Source organism: Arachis ipaensis, chromosome B8 (assembly GCF_059453495.1).
Source record: "Arachis ipaensis isolate K30076 ecotype BB chromosome B8, ASM5945349v1, whole genome shotgun sequence".
NCBI classification, from domain to species: domain Eukaryota; kingdom Viridiplantae; phylum Streptophyta; class Magnoliopsida; order Fabales; family Fabaceae; genus Arachis; species Arachis ipaensis.
The window spans coordinates 28,614,944-28,633,764 of record NC_142443.1 but is presented as its reverse complement, the minus strand read 5'-3'; the positions used below and the strand labels follow the sequence as shown (position 1 = coordinate 28,633,764).

The 18,821-nt window shown below is 37.3% G+C and overlaps 2 protein-coding genes across 3 annotated transcripts; both read left to right on the top strand.

The window, feature by feature from the left end:
* Positions 1-3,406: 3,406 nt before the first annotated feature.
* LOC107613726 (bifunctional phosphatase IMPL2, chloroplastic) lies at positions 3,407-7,363 on the top strand. 2 transcript variants are annotated; one of them, XM_016315850.3, is made up of 10 exons: positions 3,407-4,019; positions 4,993-5,290; positions 5,707-5,861; positions 5,938-6,016; positions 6,092-6,186; positions 6,264-6,313; positions 6,415-6,606; positions 6,679-6,768; positions 6,849-6,960; positions 7,044-7,363. In XM_016315850.3, exons 2-10 carry the CDS (start codon positions 5,127-5,129, stop codon positions 7,112-7,114), a joined length of 1,008 nt encoding a protein of 335 aa, XP_016171336.1. In that variant the 5' UTR covers positions 3,407-4,019; positions 4,993-5,126; the 3' UTR covers positions 7,115-7,363. The 2 variants fall into 2 exon arrangements, with proteins under 2 accessions (XP_016171336.1, XP_016171337.1); XM_016315851.3 differs by lacking the exon at positions 4,993-5,290.
* An 8,760-nt stretch (positions 7,364-16,123) lies between these two features.
* Positions 16,124-16,932, top strand: LOC148547543 (serine/threonine-protein phosphatase 7 long form homolog). The gene is made up of 3 exons (XM_088495491.1): positions 16,124-16,398; positions 16,482-16,572; positions 16,660-16,932. The coding sequence occupies exons 1-3, from the start codon at positions 16,124-16,126 to the stop codon at positions 16,930-16,932; spliced, it is 639 nt and encodes a 212-aa protein (XP_088351617.1).
* Positions 16,933-18,821: the final 1,889 nt, after the last annotated feature.

Genomic DNA, 18,821 nt, shown 5'->3' with positions numbered 1-18,821 from the left:
CTAACCATGTGCTTGTGGCGTGAAGGTGTCAAGTGAAAAGCTTGAGAATGAGCGGTTAAAGTCGTGGTCCAAAGCAAAAAAAGTGTGCTTAAGAGCTCTGGGCAGCTCTAACTGGGGACTCTAGCAAAGCTGAGTCACAATCTGAAAAGGTTCACGCAGTTATGTGTCTGTGGCATTTATGTATCCGGTGGTAATACTGGAAAACAAAATGCTTAGGGTTACGGCCAAGACTCATAAAGTAGCTGTGTTCAAGAATCAACACACTAAACTAGGAGAATCAATAACATTATCTGAATTCTGAGTTCCTATGGAAGCCAATCATTCTGAACTTCAAAGGATAAAGTGAGATGCCAAAACTGTTCAGAAGCAAAAAGCTACTAGCCCCGCTCATCTAATTAAGACTGATCTTCATTGATAATTTTAGAATTTATTGTATATTCTCTTCTTTTTATCCTATTTTGTTTTTAGTTGCTTGGGGACAAGCAACAATTTAAGTTTGGTGTTGTGATGAGCAGATAATTTATACCCTTTTTGGCATTGTTTTTACATAGTTTTTAGCATGATTTAATTACTTTTTATTATATTTTTATTAGTTTTTATTCAAAAATTATATTTTTGGACTTTGTTATGAGTTTATGAGTTTTTCTGTGATTTCAGGTATTTTTTGGCTGAAATTGAGGGACCTGAGCAAAAATCTGATTTAGAGGCTGAAAAAAGACTGCAGATGCTGTTGGATTCTGACCCTTCTACACTCGAAGTAGATTTTATGGAGCTACAGAGGCCCAATTGGTGCGCTTTTAATTGCGTTGAAAATTAGACATCTTGGGCTTTTCAGCAATATATAATAGTCCATACTTTTTTCGAGATTTGATGGCCCAAACTAGCGTTGAAAGCCAGCCTAAAACTTTCTGGCGTAAAACGCCAGAATTGGCATAATTCTTGGCGTTAAACGCCCATTTTGGCACCCAGAGTGGCGTTTAACTCCAACTTTGGGCATATGCACTTGAAAGCTCAGCCCAGACACGCACCAAGTGGGTCCCGAAAGTAGATTTCTGCACTATCTGTACTTAGTTACTCATTTTTTGTAAACCTAAGTTACTAGTTTAGTATAAAAACTATTTTTAGAGATTCATTTTGTAACGAATGACATTTCACACTTCATATTGTATCTTTTACGGCATGAGTCTCTAAATCCTATAGGTGGGGGTGAGGAGCTCTGCTGTGTTTCAATGGATTAATACAATTACTACTGTTTTCTATTCAATCACGCTTGATTCTATTCCAAGATACTCACTCGTACTTCAATCTAGGGAATAATATGATCCGTGACACTCATTATTATTTTCAATTCTATGAACGCATGTCTGACAACCACTTCCGTTCTATCTGAGCTCAACGTAGTCATTGGGCGACGTTTGAGTACGTATCTTTTGGGTCTCTAATCCACAGACCGAGTCCGGAGATTAGAACCTTTGTGGTATAGGCTAGAACCAATTGGCAGCATTCCTGGGATCCAGAAAGTCTAAACCTTGTCTGTGGTATTCCGAGTAGGATATGGGAAGGGATGACTGTGACGAGCTTCTAACCTGCGAATGTTGGGCACAGTGACAGTGTGCAAAAGGACAAGGGTCCTATTCCAACGCTAGTAGGAACTGACAGATGATTAGCCGTGCGGTAGCTGTACATGGTATTTTTCATCCGAGACGAGAAATCTGACAGTTGATTAGCCGTGTAGAGATCGTACCTAGTATTTTTCATCCGAGAGGATCATACAGCTTGCCATTGAAGGAAGCCATGCGTGTTTGGAGAAGAAGACTGTAGGAAAGCAGATATTCAGATGACAGAGCATCTCCAGAACCTCAGCTTGTTTCTTATTACTGAATCACAAGCACTATTTATTTCATGTTATTTATTTTTCATAAATACAATCATTCTTATCATTAATCTCCTGACTAAAATTTACAAAATAACCATAGCTTGCTTCAAGCCGACAATCTCCGTGGGATCGACCCTTACTCACGTAAAGTATTACTTGGACGACCCAGTGCACTTGCTGGTTAGTTGTGCAGAGTTGTGAAAAGTGTAATCACAATTTCGTACACCAGAATGCCCTCGACTGTCATACTCAGCAGTTTGCCTATGTTCACGACTGCAGCAAGTTCCCTGGCAGGGATATCACTCCTTCGCCTGCTACATGGGATGCTTGTCTCCGTTTCATTATTTGCGTCAGTTTTCCATGGAATTTTCTCCGTGAGGTCGTCATTGGTAAGATCAACCTGAAATTGTTGTAAAGGAATCGGTGGGGACACCCACGGAAGGAAAAACAATGGAATAAAAACTGCTAAATGAGTACAACAAAGCCTTGCTACATACGCACCACTTCCAGGATACGGACGGATCGGGGCTTCTTAGGATAGGGGAATGGTTTCTTCATTGCTTTCTTTAACCTCTTGGTGCTGAAGGGGATGTGGTCGATGGTGAAGGTAGTATCCACGGCGGGACTCCGCAATAGGTTGGGAGCTCTGGATGGTTTCCTGCTTCTACTGCTTTTGATAGCATTTTTGTTCTTCTCGCTCATGTTGGAGACCTTCCCCGTGCGGTTGCGTCAATCGCCTCTACAACTCGCGCAATTAAGCTCTGTACCGTATAATTATCCTTATTTCTTTAGTTTAGTTTCAATATAATGTTAATGTGCAGTTCTAATCTCTAAGTCTTCATTTCTTTCTCTCTAATTCATTAGTTTTATAGATTCTGTGCTCAGGTTTCTTGTTACTCGAAAATAGAACTTAGAATCACTTTAGTCGTGTTTATGCTTTGGGCTTTAATTATGCTTAGATTGTGATTGTATTGAATATTTCAATAGTAATATAATGAGTATTAAATTATTAATATTATAACAACCTTTCATGTTGTCATTTTGTATTTAGATATTTTCTTTTGTTATTTAATTTTAAAGTTTCTACTTTATCATATGACTTTGGTTGATAACATTTTATGTAATATTTTAAATTTAAAAGACTTGTTAAGGTTTATATTAGACTATAATTATGTTTTAGGATATTTATTTATATTTTATTTGTTATTTTATTATAAAACGATTTTTTCGGTTGAATCACAACCGAATCAGTTGGACCAATAAATCAATTAATTAGTATCTAAAACGGTTCGATGACCTGTCTCGCTTTCAAAACCTTGGATATGAGTTGCAACCATGGTTCTAAAAATCAAATAGAACTGGCTGGTCTCACCGGGAACCGGTCATCTTTGCAGTTCGGTTTATATAGAAAAACCGCAATTATAAAAACCATTCTAGAACCTTGCATCGGCCGGTCGATCCGAACCGGAGCTGGCCGGTTTTCACTTTTCAACCCAGAACAAAGCCTCACTCACCTTCATGCATCTCCTTACCTCTCAAAGAAAAACCCTAGCCTCCGTTCAAGCTGTGTCACCGTCGTTGCTATCTTCCTCAAGCTGTCTCACCGCCGCCGTCGAATCTGGTCCAGTCGTCGTCCCCACTGCTTCAGCGTCGTCGCAGCTCGTCTCTGCCGTCACGTCACGTTGCCTTTGTTCAGCCGCGTCGCCTCTGTTCTGCGGCCGGCCTTTGTTCCAGTTCCATCACCTGTGTCTTCCTCGTCTGTGCTACACTGCTCCCTATTCCTCGCCTCTCTTCTTCAAACTGTGTCTTCCTCGTCTAGCAGGAAATCCCCTAATCTCTGTCAAATCTCAATCTCTGACTCTCTCTGATGCTTTCCCTCTGAAATTTGAATTCGCGCGACCAAAATCCCCAATTTCGAGTGTCTCTGTGAGGCTTGCCGCCGATGTTGTCGAATTGGACTGGTGGTGGTTGGACAGTGTGAGCGTGACTTTAAGAGTGCGAGACACTCTGCCTTTCTGGCTCTCTGGCTCTGCGACTACAAGTTTCTCTACTCTCTAACTCTCTGCGACAGTATGACTGCATCTCTGCCTCTCTGGTCTCTGACTCGCTGCTGCTCTTCTCCTCCCCTTCAACGCCCGTTTAGGTAAGACCTCCCCTTTATCTTCTTCAATGTTCAATCTGTTGTACTTGTGCTATATTGTTTTCTTCTTTGTTTTGTTCTGAATATGCTTATGATGTATTGATGATTTTGCTGAGTTTTGAGTTATTAATTTACTGAATTTTTATTTGGATTCAGATTGTTGATATTGAATTAATTCTGCTGAGATAGAGTTATAAATTCAATTTTTTTAGTTTAATTTATAAATTCTGCTGAGATTGATTTATAAATCCAATCTGTTGTACTTGTGTTGTGCTGTATTGAATTTTTGTTATGAGCTATTAATCTGTATGATTGAATCTTCTCTGCGGCATTGAACTGAATTTACTTATTTAGACTTTAGTTAATTAGTTGTTCATTGCTAGTAGTTTGGTTGTTTTATTTGCTAATTGAATTTATTTTTGTGTCGTATAAACTTGCGAGTTGTAAATTTTTCTTTTGATTTGTCAGTTGAGTTGTGAATGTGTTATGAGTTGTGACTTTTGATTTGTTCTGGTATATATTAGGTTGAATTTGTTGCTAATTATCATCACTGAACCTTGAATTTGTTGCTGTCTTACTGAAATAATTACTTTGCTAAATTTTGTTGCTGTAAATCATCTTTGGAGCTAAATTTTTTGTTAGATGAAAATTATCATAGTTGAATTTGTTTTTAATTCAATGTAGGTATAGATGAATTAAATTAACTCAATTAACTAGATGAGTAGATGATTGAATATTTGTTATTGGTTTGGTTAGTTCAATGAATTTTTTGTTTCTTGTGACTATCTTAATGATTTCAATAGTGATATAACGACTAATGAATGATAAATTGTTAATAATTGATGAGATCAAAGGTTAAATTGGATTTTAGTTAGATGTAGTGCTTTAAATTTTGAACATTTTAAGATTTATATTAGATTATAATTATGTTTTAGGGTATTTATTTATATTTATTTATTATTTTATTATAAAACAGTTTTTACGGTTGAACCGGTTGGACCAGTGAACCAGTGACTAGAGTTTGATGACTGGTCCAGTTTTTAGAACCTTGATTGCAACAGAAGAATCACTAGATTTTGAATTCCCTTTTCCCACGCCAAGTCCAGACTGATGAGGTCTGCCGTCAGTGCATCACAAATACCAACCTTTTTGGCAAAACCAGTAACCCATCTTCCATCAGAATCTCTAAGAACTGCTGGTCATGGACAACCCTTCGCAGCGCCGTCGGCGTTGAGCTTATGCAACTTTACTGGTTGCGGGCTTCAAGCTATAAGGTTACTTTTGTCTGCTGAGAATTAAAATAGGCTTCAAGTGTCTGTTGAGAATTAAGATGTTAGCCAGTAGTAACTGGGATTAAAATGATTTAATGTTTTTTTTTAAAATAGAGTAGATACATTGCAAAATTTTCAAGAACAATATAAAGTAGATTTAGCATTTGAGAGGGGTGGTTGAAGACGCTCTTGTGTTGGGGCCCACTTTTACCTGAAAAATAAATATTGAGCGCTTTACATGGTCTTTACATGGTAGTGGACTAGTGGCATGCTTTGGTAGTTGTGTTAGTCAGAATATACCCATGAGGCTGTGTGTGAGAGTTAGTGATGAAGCCCCAAGTTGTTCCGTACTATATTCCCAATCCCACAATCTCACTCTCCACCACACTCCAACCTAATTTTAATTTTGCATCTTACAGACCCAGAGCCAGAGTCATGGCTGCGTCCACTCCCAATGTGCCTCCCCACCTGAACCACTTCGCCGATGTGGCCAACAAAGTTGCTGATGCTGCCGGAGAGGTCATCCGTCAGTATTTCAGGAGTAAATTCGACATTATTCAGAAAGACGACCTCAGTATGCCCCCCTCCAACCTTCCAATGCTTTTCATTTTCTCTCTGTTTGTTAATTGGAATTGTCGTCGTTGCATCAGGTCCAGTAACAATTGCAGATCAATCCGCCGAGGAGGCCATGGTTTCCATCGTATTAGACAATTTCCCTTCTCATGCTATGTGAGTCGAGTCTTAACCACAAGGCCCTTTGTTGCCTTTTGCATTCACTCACTCATGGCATATTGAGAATTGCAGTTATGGAGAGGAAAAGGGGTGGAGATGTAAACAAGACACTGCTGACTATGTCTGGGTCCTGGATCCTATTGATGGCACAAAGAGCTTCATCACTGGTAACTGCTATCATTATTCATTGCCTCTCGTTAAATATTTCATCCATTCATTCTGACTCTGCCTCTCATTGCCTCAGGAAAACCCCTTTTTGGAACTCTGATTGCCCTTCTGCACAACAGTACACCAGTATGCACGCACCTCTTTAAACTCGCTCCTTTATATTTGAATCCATGTAGTGTGATTGCCATTACCATCAACCATATTTTGTTTCCTTTCCTTTTGGTTAGATCCTTGGCATCATTGATCAACCTGTCTTGAGAGAAAGATGGGTCGGGATGATCGGAGAGACGACTACACTCAACGGAAAACATGTGTCCACACGTGCTTGCTCCAACCTCTCTCAAGCATACCTGTATACCACAAGCCCTCATCTCTTCAATGGAGATGCGGAGGATGCATTCATCCGTGTTAGGGACAAGGTAGGTCTGTTGCGTTATTACATGGATTCCCTTTCTTTCCCAAGATGAATATTCTTAATTTGCATTCTGCAGGTAAAGATTCCGTTATATGGTTGTGACTGCTATGCATATGCTCTTTTGTCTTCTGGCTTTGTGGATCTTGTCGTTGAGTCTGGTCTCAAGGTACTATATTTTTTCAACTCTGCTTCCAAATTCAAACTAGTTTGTTACATACCTATCTTTGCTGATCTTTTGTGTTTCAGCCATACGATTTTCTTGCATTGATACCTGTTATTGAAGGAGCTGGAGGTGTCATAACTGATTGGAAAGGACAAAAACTTCATTGGGAAGCTTCTCCGCTTTCAATTGCAACTAGTATGGCCTTGTTTATTTCAATTGCTTCCTCCTACTCCTAATCCTGTTATCAACTTGAGGTTTTCGTGAATTGCATGTCACAGGTTTTAATGTTGTGGCGGCTGGTGACAAACACATCCATCAACAGACAATAGATTCATTGCAGTGGAAGTGACAACGGGGATTCTTCAGAATTCAGTTGTTATGATATCGGTTTTGACCATTATTTAACTAATAAGTAGTTCAAAAGGGCTTACTCTAATATCTCTTGCCCAAGTTAGCATGAGCTACAAATGATGATTTTTCCAACACCTTTAAAATGTAGTTGAACCAGCCGTGATGAACAACGTAAGTTCCGTGTTTTTCCCAAGTTAAAGATCGCATGATAATCCGAACAGTGAAGTATGTTAGCACACTCCAGATAGTTACATATCTAGGCCCACTGCTTGCTTTAACTATCACTAATAATATGATCATGTTAGAATTAGAAGGAAAATCACTTTGCACTTGCTAGCTATACATAAATGTGAGAAATCAGAATTACTGAACAACTGGAGAATTAATTTGCTAAGGCTTGTACATGGTATTGAACCTAGTAATGTGGCAAACAAACAAACAACAACAAAGCCTTGTCCCACTAAGTGGGGTCGGCTACATGAATCAAACGACGCCATTGTGTTCTATTATGTATCATGTCTATAGAGAGACCGTTTACATGTAGATCTCGTTTGACCACCTCATGGATGGTCTTCTTAGGTCTTCCTCTGCCTTTCGTTCTTTGTCCATCTTCCATCTCATCCACCCTCCTGACTGAATGTTCTATCGGTCTTCTTCTCACATGTCCAAACCACCTGAGATGCGATTCAACCATCTTTTCCACAATGGGTGCTACTCTAACTCTCTCCCTTATATCTTCATTCCTTATTTTATCCAATCGCGTATGATCACTCATCCATCTTAATATCTTCATCTCTGCCACACTCAACTTATGTTCATGCTCTCCTTTAGCCGCCCAACACTCCGTACCATACAGCATAGCCGGTCTTATAGCGGTGCGATAGAATTTACCTTTAAGTTTTAAAGGCACTTTTTTGTCGCATATAAAACCAGATGCACTCCACCATTTTGACCAACCTGCTTGGATCCTATGATTTACATCATGTTCAATCTCTCCATTATCCTGTATGATGCACTCAAGATACTTAAAACTTTTAACTTTTCGTATGATGTTTTCTCCAATCTTCACCTCTATATTGTGGTTTTTCCTTCTCAGACTGAACTTACATTTCATATATTCCGTCTTGCTACGGTTTATGCGCAGACCATAAACTTCTAGAGCTTCTCTCCATAACTCCAACTTCTTATTTAGGTCTTCCCTTGACTCTCCCATAAGGACGATATCATTGGCAAAAAGCATGTACCATGGCACAGGCTCTTGGATATGCTCTGTGAGTACTTCCAAGACTAATGTGAAAAGGTATGGACTTAAGGATGATCCCTGGTGTAATCATATACCAATAGGGAATTCTTCTGTCACACCACCTTGAGTCTTCACACTAGTTGTGACCCCATCATACATGTCTTTAATTGCCCGAATATATGCGATCCTTACTCTCCTCTTTTCTAAAACCTTCCATAAGACCTCCCTTGGTATCCTATCATACGCTTTTTCCAAATCAATAAACACCATATGTAGATCCCTTTTATTACTACGATACCTCTCAATTATCCTTCTTAATAGGTATATCGCTTCAGTGGTAGATCTGCCTGGCATAAATCCAAATTGGTTCTCTGTTACTTGTGTCTCTTTTCTCAACCTCTGTTCTATCACCCTTTCCCATAACTTCATAGTATGACTCATAAGCTTAATCCCTCTATAGTTTCCGCAACTTTGTATATCCCCCTTATTCTTGTAGATAGGTACCAAGGTGCTCTTTCTCCACTCATCAGACATCTTCTTTGACCTTAAAATCTCATTAAAAAGCATGGTTAACCAGTTAATGCCTTTTTCTCCAAGACCCTTCCAAACCTCAATCGGAATATTATCAGGTCCTACTGCCCTGCCATTTTTTCATCTGCTTTAGAGCCTCTTTTACCTCGAAGTCTCGAATCCTTCGATAGTAGTCAAAGTTTTGATCTTCTTCCCTTGTGCATAATCGACCAAGGCTCGGAAGAGTCTTCTGTCCCTCATTAAATAACTCGTAGAAGTAGCTCTTCCACCTTTCATTAATCTTCTCCTCTTGAGCCAATACCTCTCCATCCTTATCCTTTATGCACTTAACCTGATCCAAATCTCTTGTTCTTCTTTCCCGGCTCTTTACAATTCTATATATACCTTTTTCTCCTTCTTTCGTGCCCAAAGATTGGTAGAAACCCTCATATGCTCTTGTTCTTGCTTCACTTACAGCCACTTTTGTCTCTTTCTTAGCCGCCTTATATTTTTCCCAATTATTTGCATTGCGGCATAAAGACCACTCTTTAAAGTATTCCCTTTTTATCTTTATCTTTTCTTATATACTCGCATTCCACCACCAGGACTCCTTGTCTCTTGGTTCTATTCCTTTAGATTCACCAAAACTTTCTTTTGCGGTTCTTCTAATAACTTCTGCCATCTCCCTCCACATCTCTTCCGCGCTTCCATTCCCATCCCACTTTGCCTCTTCTCCTACCCGTCTTAGGAAGCTTCTTTATTCCTCACCTTTCATCCGCCACCACCTTGTCCTTGGGTTCTTCGTATGATGTCTTTTCCTCAACTTTTGCTCAACGCGAAAATCCATGACGAGCACCCTATGTTGTGTTGTCAAACTCTCTCCCGGGATAATTTTACAATTAATGCAAAATTTTCAGTCGACTCTCCTCAACAAGAAGAAGTCGATTTGAGAGCTTGTCATGCCACTCTTATAGGTTATAAGATGTTCGTCTCTCTTTTTAAAACATGTATTTGCGATGAGAAGATCAAAGGTTGAGGAAAAGTCCAAAATAGTTTTACCCTCGGCATTGATCACCTCAAAACCATGACCTCCGTGAATATTCCCATATCCAGTCACTTCTCTCCCAACATGGCCATTTAAATCTCCTTCTAAGAAAATCTTATCTCCCAAAGGTATGCCTTGAACCAAACTCTCTAGATCCTCCCAAAACCTTATCTTGTGTTGTTCGTCCGAACCCACTTGTGGTGCATAGGCGCTAATCACATGGAAAGCACCTCCCTCCACCACAAATTTGATAGAGATGATCCGATCTCCCACCCTCTTGACATCACATGGAAACCTAGTAATGTGGCAAATGCGTATTTTAAAATGGCTTGAGTGGTATCACCACAATATTATGCTTACTGCATTCATTGTCAAGAGGCCTCAGAACATCTCTAATGATCGACCAGCACATCCGAAGTAGGAGTGTTCAAAATTCAAACCGATTCAAATGAAACTGTTTATTCAATTTAAATTCAAACCAAAAAGCAATTAAAATTGCACTAATTTAGATTTGATTGGATTCTATTTTTTACAAATAGCTGGATTGAATTAGATTTCGTATTTATTTTTCATAACTAATCTAATATAAACCGCACAATATGCTATAATATTATTATTTTATTATTTTATTATTATATTTATAATTATATTTATAATATGTTCAATTTGTTATATATTTTTATATTATTCATGTATTATTATTTAATAAATATTTTAAGTTTAAAATGTGATTTATTTATTTATTTTAATTAACCTATAATTTTATTTCTATTATATTATCGTTGGTCTTTTAAGATATTATTGAGACTTGTTATGTCATTATTGATTATTTAAAATTTGATGCTGAAACTTGTTATATATATTTAATATTTTTAATTTACAAAATCGCAAATTCAATTCAATCCAAACGTTTGAAATTGGATCAGATCGGATCATTTTTTTTTTTAAATCATCTCATCTAAACCGTACTGCAAGTAAAATTAGTGTTTGAAATTAGATTCAAAACCAATCCAAATCGTACTACGAACACCCCTACACTGAAGGGAATTCAGATCATCCTCAATTTTTGAGGATTCGTTCTTTGCAACCCGTAAATTCTAAGTACAATTACAAAATTTGAACCAAGTCAATTCACTAAAGCACTACATTAGCCGGGTATAAGTAGCATTTATAATTACAACTAGCTTCTACAAACAAACAAAATGCAAAACTTTAATTTCAGCAAAGGGAAACATGAATTGCAGTCACGTTAGGCAGGCATATATAAATTTGTGGAAATGTTTGGTAACTAAAGAAAATCAGCAAAAAACAGTCATAACTTGCCTTATTTAGCATTTATTAATTGTTACGATAATTAATTAATGCTAAATAAAGCAAGTTCTGGCTGTTTTTTTTTGTCTACCTAGCATTACCCATTTGCTTTCAAAAATGTCCTCAATTATGTTTACTCACTTGCTATACTATAGAATACATAAATATTAATGCAATAAATTGTTAAATAAAATTATTTAAATTAATAATTTTATACTTAACTATGGCTTTGAGTATTTAAATTAATAACTTATGGTTAAATAGAATTAATTCGGCATTACCACAACACCAAATTAGATTCCAAGCTAATTATCAATATGAAAAAGTATATGTCCTCTCCTTTCCCTCGCTTTTCCAACTCCACAGTTTTGATTCCAAGCTAATTATCAATATATTTGATGATATATTTCGACTCAATTTGAATGGATTCTACCACATGAACTCACACTTAAGTACCAAAATAGCATACTTTCGTGTTTTGTCCCCAATTTGACCCTAAATGTGAAAACATGTAATTTTGTGCTTGAAATGAGCAATTTAATTCTACTTTTATTCTATTTGATGCCATGACAAGTTCGTTAAGTGATTTCAGGCCTTGGAGGCAAGAATGGATAGCCAAAAGTGGAAGAAAGCATGTACAAGGGAGAAAACATGAAGAAAACAAGGAAAAGTACACACAGCAAAGTGTGCGTGCGCACAAGTAAGCGTGCGTGCGCACAAGCACCTGTGCGTACGCACAGGTCCCTGCACGTGGTTGCATTAATGAAACACGTGCTTTGCGAATTCTGAGGCCTCTTGGCCCATTTTGGAAGGCTTGGATGCTGATTTTGGATGCTATATGAAGGGGAATTCAACACATATGAAGGCATTAGGTTGTAGTTTTAATTAGTTTTCATTAGGTAGAAAGCATCATTAGGAGTAGGAGTAGTGTAGAGTAGATTGCTCTCTTAGGATTTCATTTCAATTTCCATTGTAGCATTTTATAGCAAGTTTTGATTTTGGATTTTGCTTCTTTAATTGTAAGTACTCTCAATTTCCTCTTTAATTACATTGTCTTTATTTTCATTTCCTTTGGTTCAAGTTACTTTGTTCATATTTGCAATTTTGTGTTTCTTGAAGTTTTGATCAATGAATTTTATGTTTCATGTTTCCTTTATGCTTGATTGCTTGTCTCTTGTTGATATTGTTGATAGTTGGTTATAGTTTGCTATTTTTCCTTGTAATTTTTCATGTTTTACTTTTATGCACACAAGGTGTTTGTGAAAATGCCAACCTTAGGATTTGAGTAGATTTTTCTACCTTGGCTTGTGGTTTGAGTTCCTAGGATACTAGAGTCATAATGTCTGACATTTAGTGGTAATTCTTGGGTAGTTAGTTGAATCTTGTTTCCATTAATGCTAGCTTTTTATCAACTAGTTTGGTAAGTTAGCTAGGACTTATGGAATAAGGTCAATTATGCTTGCTTGACTTACTCCTCGATGTTAGGGGTTAACTAGGCGAGATTGACTCATCATAATTATCATAGTTGTGGTTATGGCGATGATAAGATTCCTTGGACTCTCATTCCCAAGTCAAGGCTCTTTATTGCATTGATAGCATTTTCACTAGTTTTGATCTCATTTTCTCTTTACTTGCATTAATTCCAATTTTAATCATCTCTTAGTTCTTTTATTGCTTGGTTCTTTTAATCTTTAGTTCTTTGATTGCAAAACCCCTTTTGTCCCCTTAACAACCGAAAGAGAAACACTCTCAATTGCGTCGTAGGAAGAACGATCCGAGGTTAAAAGACTCTCGGTTTATATGTTTTGAATTTAACATTTGATTAGTGTTCAATTGTTGGGTTTGGACTATACTTGCAACGGACAAATTCTATTTTTAATGTGAAAATCCAAACCTATGCTTTTGGGCATCGATCAATTGATCTATGGAAGTTGAACTTGCCTCACAAAATTAAGCTATTTATCTGGAAAGCTCTTCATGGCCGGCTTCCGGTGCTTGCTCAGATTAATCACCGCATCCCATCTATATCGCCAATATGCCCGCAATAGAAACAATCACTCATTGTTTGATCGATTGCTCTAGAATTAAAGAAGTATGGTCTCAGAGTTATCTTCGTGACTGTCTTCCCCCTCAAATTCCTAACGACTTTTGGACATGGTAGACTGCATCAACAGATATGCTTAACCCGTTGAAGAATTCTGACTGTAATCCTCAATTGCTTGCCATCATTTGCTGAAACTGCTGGAAAGCTCGCAACCAGTTAATTTTTTAAGGTTCTACTTCAATGTCGTCTGCCATTCTAGTAAGCTTTGTCAAATTGCTCCGTGAAATCTAAAGAATTCACAGTTTAGATCGTCATCTCTATGAGGCAAACTCTTAGTTTCATTCAATTTGATTTATCATTCTTTCTTCTTTAAGATTTTTCTTCGTTTTTCGACCATGCACCGTTGGATGAATTCTTTCAGTGTATTGTTTTGAGAAATCCCCACCTTTTATTATACCGTCCTGCTTTTGGACATCTTTATATTTTATTTTTTAATAATTAATAAAATATAACCTATTATCTTTAGAAAAAAAAACGAAGATCCTATTTAAAAAATATTCGCTGCGAACTTGTTTATCCCCTTAAAACACAATATTTTGAGCCGTTGTAAAACGATGTCGTTTTACATATTTTAGTAGCGACCTATTTTCCTTGATAGTGACATCTTCACAACCGTCACCACTTAACGGGCTTTGTAAGATCTCTTTATAATAACTAGTAGTTTTAACTAATTGAGTGACTTATTAAAACAAATTTTAAGAACGTTAACCATAATAAAATTTAGTTAAAACCGTCCTTAGAACTTGGATATACACTCTAAATATAATCATGTATGTGATTTCAATTTTTGACATTATTGGCTCAATAATATACGAGTGTTGAGAATTTTTATACTAAAAGATTTATAGTTCAATTTCTATTATCTTTCAAAAAATTTGCAAAAATAAATTATAAATAATTCATATTTGAAGCATATAAAAAAAAACTCTTATCTAAATAGACAAATTAGATATATAATTATTTGGGAAAAGAATGTATAACTTTGCATACAGCACTTCACTTTTTTATTTTTAATATTGAGTGAGTGATGGTGTATAACCGCATTATGGTGGTGCAGGGTGCTTGACGGGAGTGTGACGGCTAGGGATTAACAAATCGGACGGACCGATTTAAGGAACAGTAATCGGACAGTCCGATTACTAGCTGGACAGGTACACAAATCGGACTGTCTGATTTGTGCCCCCTAGTCACATGTCGCGCATGCAGTTGGACCAGCCCCACCAAGATGTATACACTCCCAAGTCTCACGAAGCTCCTTTCATTCACTTTCACTTTCCCTTTCACTTTCGTTCATTCATTCTCCTCTCCAAAATACCCCACCACCAGCTTCATTCATTCTCCATTGATGAAGCTTTGAGTAAAAAAAAATTGGACCACACGTTTTTAACGATACCTAGAAGAAGAAGAATAAAAGATGTCAGTTGTTCGAAACTCCACATTGCTAATTATCTTGATCATCCTAATTATGTAAGTTTTTATTTCAAAAAATTTTGTTTTAGTTAAAATAATAATTATAATGTTAGAGATTAATAGTAGTTTATTATAGTGATAATGTTAGAAATTAGTGGAGTAATACTTTTTAAATATTTTAGTTTAATTAAAATAATTTTAGAGATTATTAATAATAAATTATAATAAAAATGTTAGAGATCTAGGGTATTAATATTGTTTCAGAAGAAAGAATTATGTTACATTATAATAATAAATTAATTATTGTTATTAATAGAATAATTGCAATAATAATATTCTTAATAATAATAATACTATGGTTATTAAAAAAATGGATATATGATAAATAGACTAACTAATATTAATTGTTATTAATGAATTTATTGTAATAATAATAATAATAATAATAATAATAATAATAATAATAATAATAATAATAATAATAATTGTTATTATTATTACTACTAGTAGTCTAATAGTTTAATTATCATTAGAATATAGTACTAATATTGTTCTGTTCTATACGTATGATAATAAATAAGTTAATTAGTTTTAATTGTTAATAATAAATAATTTTTTGTAGTAATAATGTTTATTATTAGTCGTTCGTAAATAAATATTATGAATTAAAAATTATTGAATTAATTATTTATATTATAAGTTTAATATAAATATTTAATAAAGGGTTAATGATTGATTTATTATTGTATGTTTGTTGTTAGAATAGAATAGAATAGAGTAGTTATTTGAGTATTAGTATATAATATAATAGTTATTTGTATAAAGTATTGTTATTATTATTATTTTTATTGATTGTGGATATGTTTTACTGGTTATTTGATAATGAAAATTTGATTCTGTTAAATTTAATTTGTTAATTAATTAATATTATGTTTGTGTTTAGGGTTCTAGAATGTTGCAATGTGACCACTACATGCCGCCGGATCGGTACAATCCAATAGTGGAGGGGGATTTACGGGACACCGGCTTTTATTATGTTTCATAGATTGGAGTTGTCCAATGTCAGTCGGCATTGGTTAATGCTCTGATCGAGAGATGGCACCCTGAGACTCACACATTCTATTTTCCGGTTGGTGAGTGTGCCGTGACACTGGAGGATGTGGCGTTAATTCTTGGTCTTCTGACAAATGGTTTGCCAGTTACGGGACCGACACTGAGTAGTTATGAGGCGTTAGAGGCTGAATGCTTGGATCAGTTTGGTGTTGCACCTAGGAAGGCAGACTGCAGGGGAAGTTTTATCAAGTTGACTTGGTTTCGAGCATTGAAAGATCGATTAGTGTTGGTTGATGATATCTAGATTTAGAGGTACGTGAAGTGCCACATAATGTTATTGTTTGGGACCGTTATGTTTGGAGATAAGTCTGGAGCAGGGGTGCACTGGAAGTTTCTGCCGTTACTCCGTAATTTTGCCGGGATCATACAGTTCAGTTGGGGATCGGCATGCCTGGCACACCTGTATAGAGCGTTGTGTAGGAAAATTCGTATCGACTGTAAGGAGATTGATGGTCCGCTGACACTCTTACTTGCCTGGGCTTGGATCCGTCTACCATTCATTGTGCCGATTCCTAGCAATCCTCGAATCTTTCTGATTGCAAATAGGTAAATTTAATTACTAAACGCTTTGAAATAGTGTATTTTAAATTGTATTGATAAATGTAAATTAATGAATTGTCTAATGTCAGGTGGCATAACTGGGAGCGTGAGAATCGGCCTTACAGATTTTGTACCCTTGATCACTTTAGGAGAGATCTGGATGTTCTGCAAGAAGGACAGGTTTGTTGTAATAAATAAGTAGTTATTTTTGTTTAGCCGTATTATTATTCAGTGTGTAATCCTCGGTTACTTGCATAATGTGTGCAGTTTGTTTGGGAGCCTTATGCAATTGGTCGGACCGATCCAGACGTGATTCCTCCTAACATCCGTCAGCATTCGGCTATTTGGAGTGCCACAGTTCCGCTTATATCTTTTGAATGTATTGAGTGGCATGCATCTGATAGACTGAGGAGGAAATTTGGCTTGACTCAGGGCGTTCCTCATCAAGAGCGTGACCTAGGTGAAGCACACGGCAAAGTTCTGACAGGTCCGAAGAATCAAGATTGGTCTGGAACCCACTCATTCTGGGTTATGCATTAGATGAATCGGTATAGTCATGTTCTTGTCGAGCACACGGTGCCCTCACAGCATCAGGCAGATATCTACTTGCATTGGTACCGAGGTACATATGGTGACCACTTGCATCTGTCAGAGATCGAACCGCAAGAGAATCAGCACGGTGATCCTATGCATAATCAGGAGAAGCAACAAGTACAACCACCACCACCACCATCGCCACCGCAACCACCACTGCCTCCCTCACAAACACAGGCACAACAAGAGCCTGAGCAGTTCACTCCATACAATCCTGACACGCATTTTGCGGATTACTTGACACCACCAGTACATCAGCAGTCCTGGAGTGTCCCGCACCAAGAATCAGGTGAACAGGGTTCGTTTAGCCAGCTGCTTGGATTCATGGCTCCTGTGCCAGGTTACTCATATCCAGCTTACGGAGACATTCCCACCAATCAGAGGGCCCAACCAAGTGGGATTGCTCCAGGTAGATTGTCATTGGATACGAGACCTCGACAGCTCACTTCCTCTGGTACTTTCGGAGGTAGACTTTCTGTTGACTCAAGTATGAGTGATGATGCCACGAGAGGGATCATACAGAGCGAAAATTCACGTCGTGTTCCGATGGGTCTAATTCTGGAGAGCTACCAGCCAGTTGATGAGGACAATGATGACTTTCTGGTTGACCATCCAGATGGGGATGAGGATGCAGATGAGGATGAGGATGAGGACGACGACGAGGATGAGGTGGCTGGTGAGGATGATGATAATGGGGGTGATGGTCCGAATGATGGTTCACTGCCTACTGCAGGTAAAACAATTTGTTGGTTAGACTGGTTTGATTTGATTTGATTAGTTGGTTATGGAATTAATTATGTTGATAAGATTTGATTAGGGTATTTGATTAGTCAGTTATCGAATTTATTAATTTGATTAGTTATTTATTGAATTAGTTGGTTATTGATTATTTGAGTTGATTAGTTGGTTATTGAATGTTTTCATAGGTACAACCACTAGCAAAAAAGGAAAAGGATACAACCTTAGAGCTGACCCCCCCTCGTCAGAGCGCTAGTCAGTATACTCCATCCGCTTTTAACCGGGTTGCAAAAAAATGCAAGAAATTAGTCAAAGATGTAAAATAGGTGATGAGAAAATGATGTTGGACTTATTTATGTAGAATGTGTTGGACTTATTTATTTAGAATGTATTTGACTTATTTATGTATCATGTGTTGGACTTATGCATTTAGTGGACTTGTTTATGTGATCAAATATGCTACTTTACTTTTCATCAGCACTCACATTAAATTTCCATTATATGAAAATTTCAAAGTCATACAATAACATCACATACGAAAGTCATACAATATATAAAATATTGAAAGTCATACACTAAATCTATTGGGTGGTCGCACCCGGATTACTTGCACCACCACGTTGACGACATCTACTACGGCTGTGGCCCTCGGCCCCACATTGCTTACATCGCGTAGGACCACGCAACATCCAAGTGTCCATCTCATTCAAGAAACGGGTCATCCATGGCCAACCTTTGGATATCCGTCTAAGGAATGGATTACCTATGAATCGAGGTCCATGATATACAAGCCATGTTGTGGGATTCCCGAGTGGCCTAAACCTAGCCCTGTATACTCGTCGAACCTGGTCCATCTTGTAGACATCATGTACACACAGTTGCCAATCCAGCCGTTGGTTTGCACAACAAGCAAACACATGTCGACACGGAAGCCGGTCAACTTGGAATTCACCACAGTCACACCGTTGTCGACGGAAGTCCACTGCATACTCCACACCACTGGGACACTCACGCACTTCAAATACCTCATTCTGTCAGTCAAAACAACTAACTTGGATGTTACCCGCTGCTCGCTAATTTGCATGTAGTTTGGAGGT

What these genes read in the sequence shown, in the direction of transcription:
- LOC107613726 (XM_016315850.3), top strand. Translation starts at nt 5,127, where the DNA reads ATGAGGTCTGCCGTCAGTGCATCACAAATACCAACCTTTTTGGCAAAA. An exon ending in TTCTGCACAACAGTACACCA is followed by an intron (nt 6,314 to 6,414) that starts GTATGCACGCAC and finishes CCTTTTGGTTAG; the next exon opens with ATCCTTGGCATCATTGATCA. An exon ending in TCATCCGTGTTAGGGACAAG is followed by an intron (nt 6,607 to 6,678) that starts GTAGGTCTGTTG and finishes TGCATTCTGCAG; the next exon opens with GTAAAGATTCCGTTATATGG.
- LOC148547543 (XM_088495491.1), top strand. Translation starts at nt 16,124, where the DNA reads ATGTTATTGTTTGGGACCGTTATGTTTGGAGATAAGTCTGGAGCAGGG. An exon ending in ATCTTTCTGATTGCAAATAG is followed by an intron (nt 16,399 to 16,481) that starts GTAAATTTAATT and finishes GTCTAATGTCAG; the next exon opens with GTGGCATAACTGGGAGCGTG. An exon ending in ATGTTCTGCAAGAAGGACAG is followed by an intron (nt 16,573 to 16,659) that starts GTTTGTTGTAAT and finishes TAATGTGTGCAG; the next exon opens with TTTGTTTGGGAGCCTTATGC.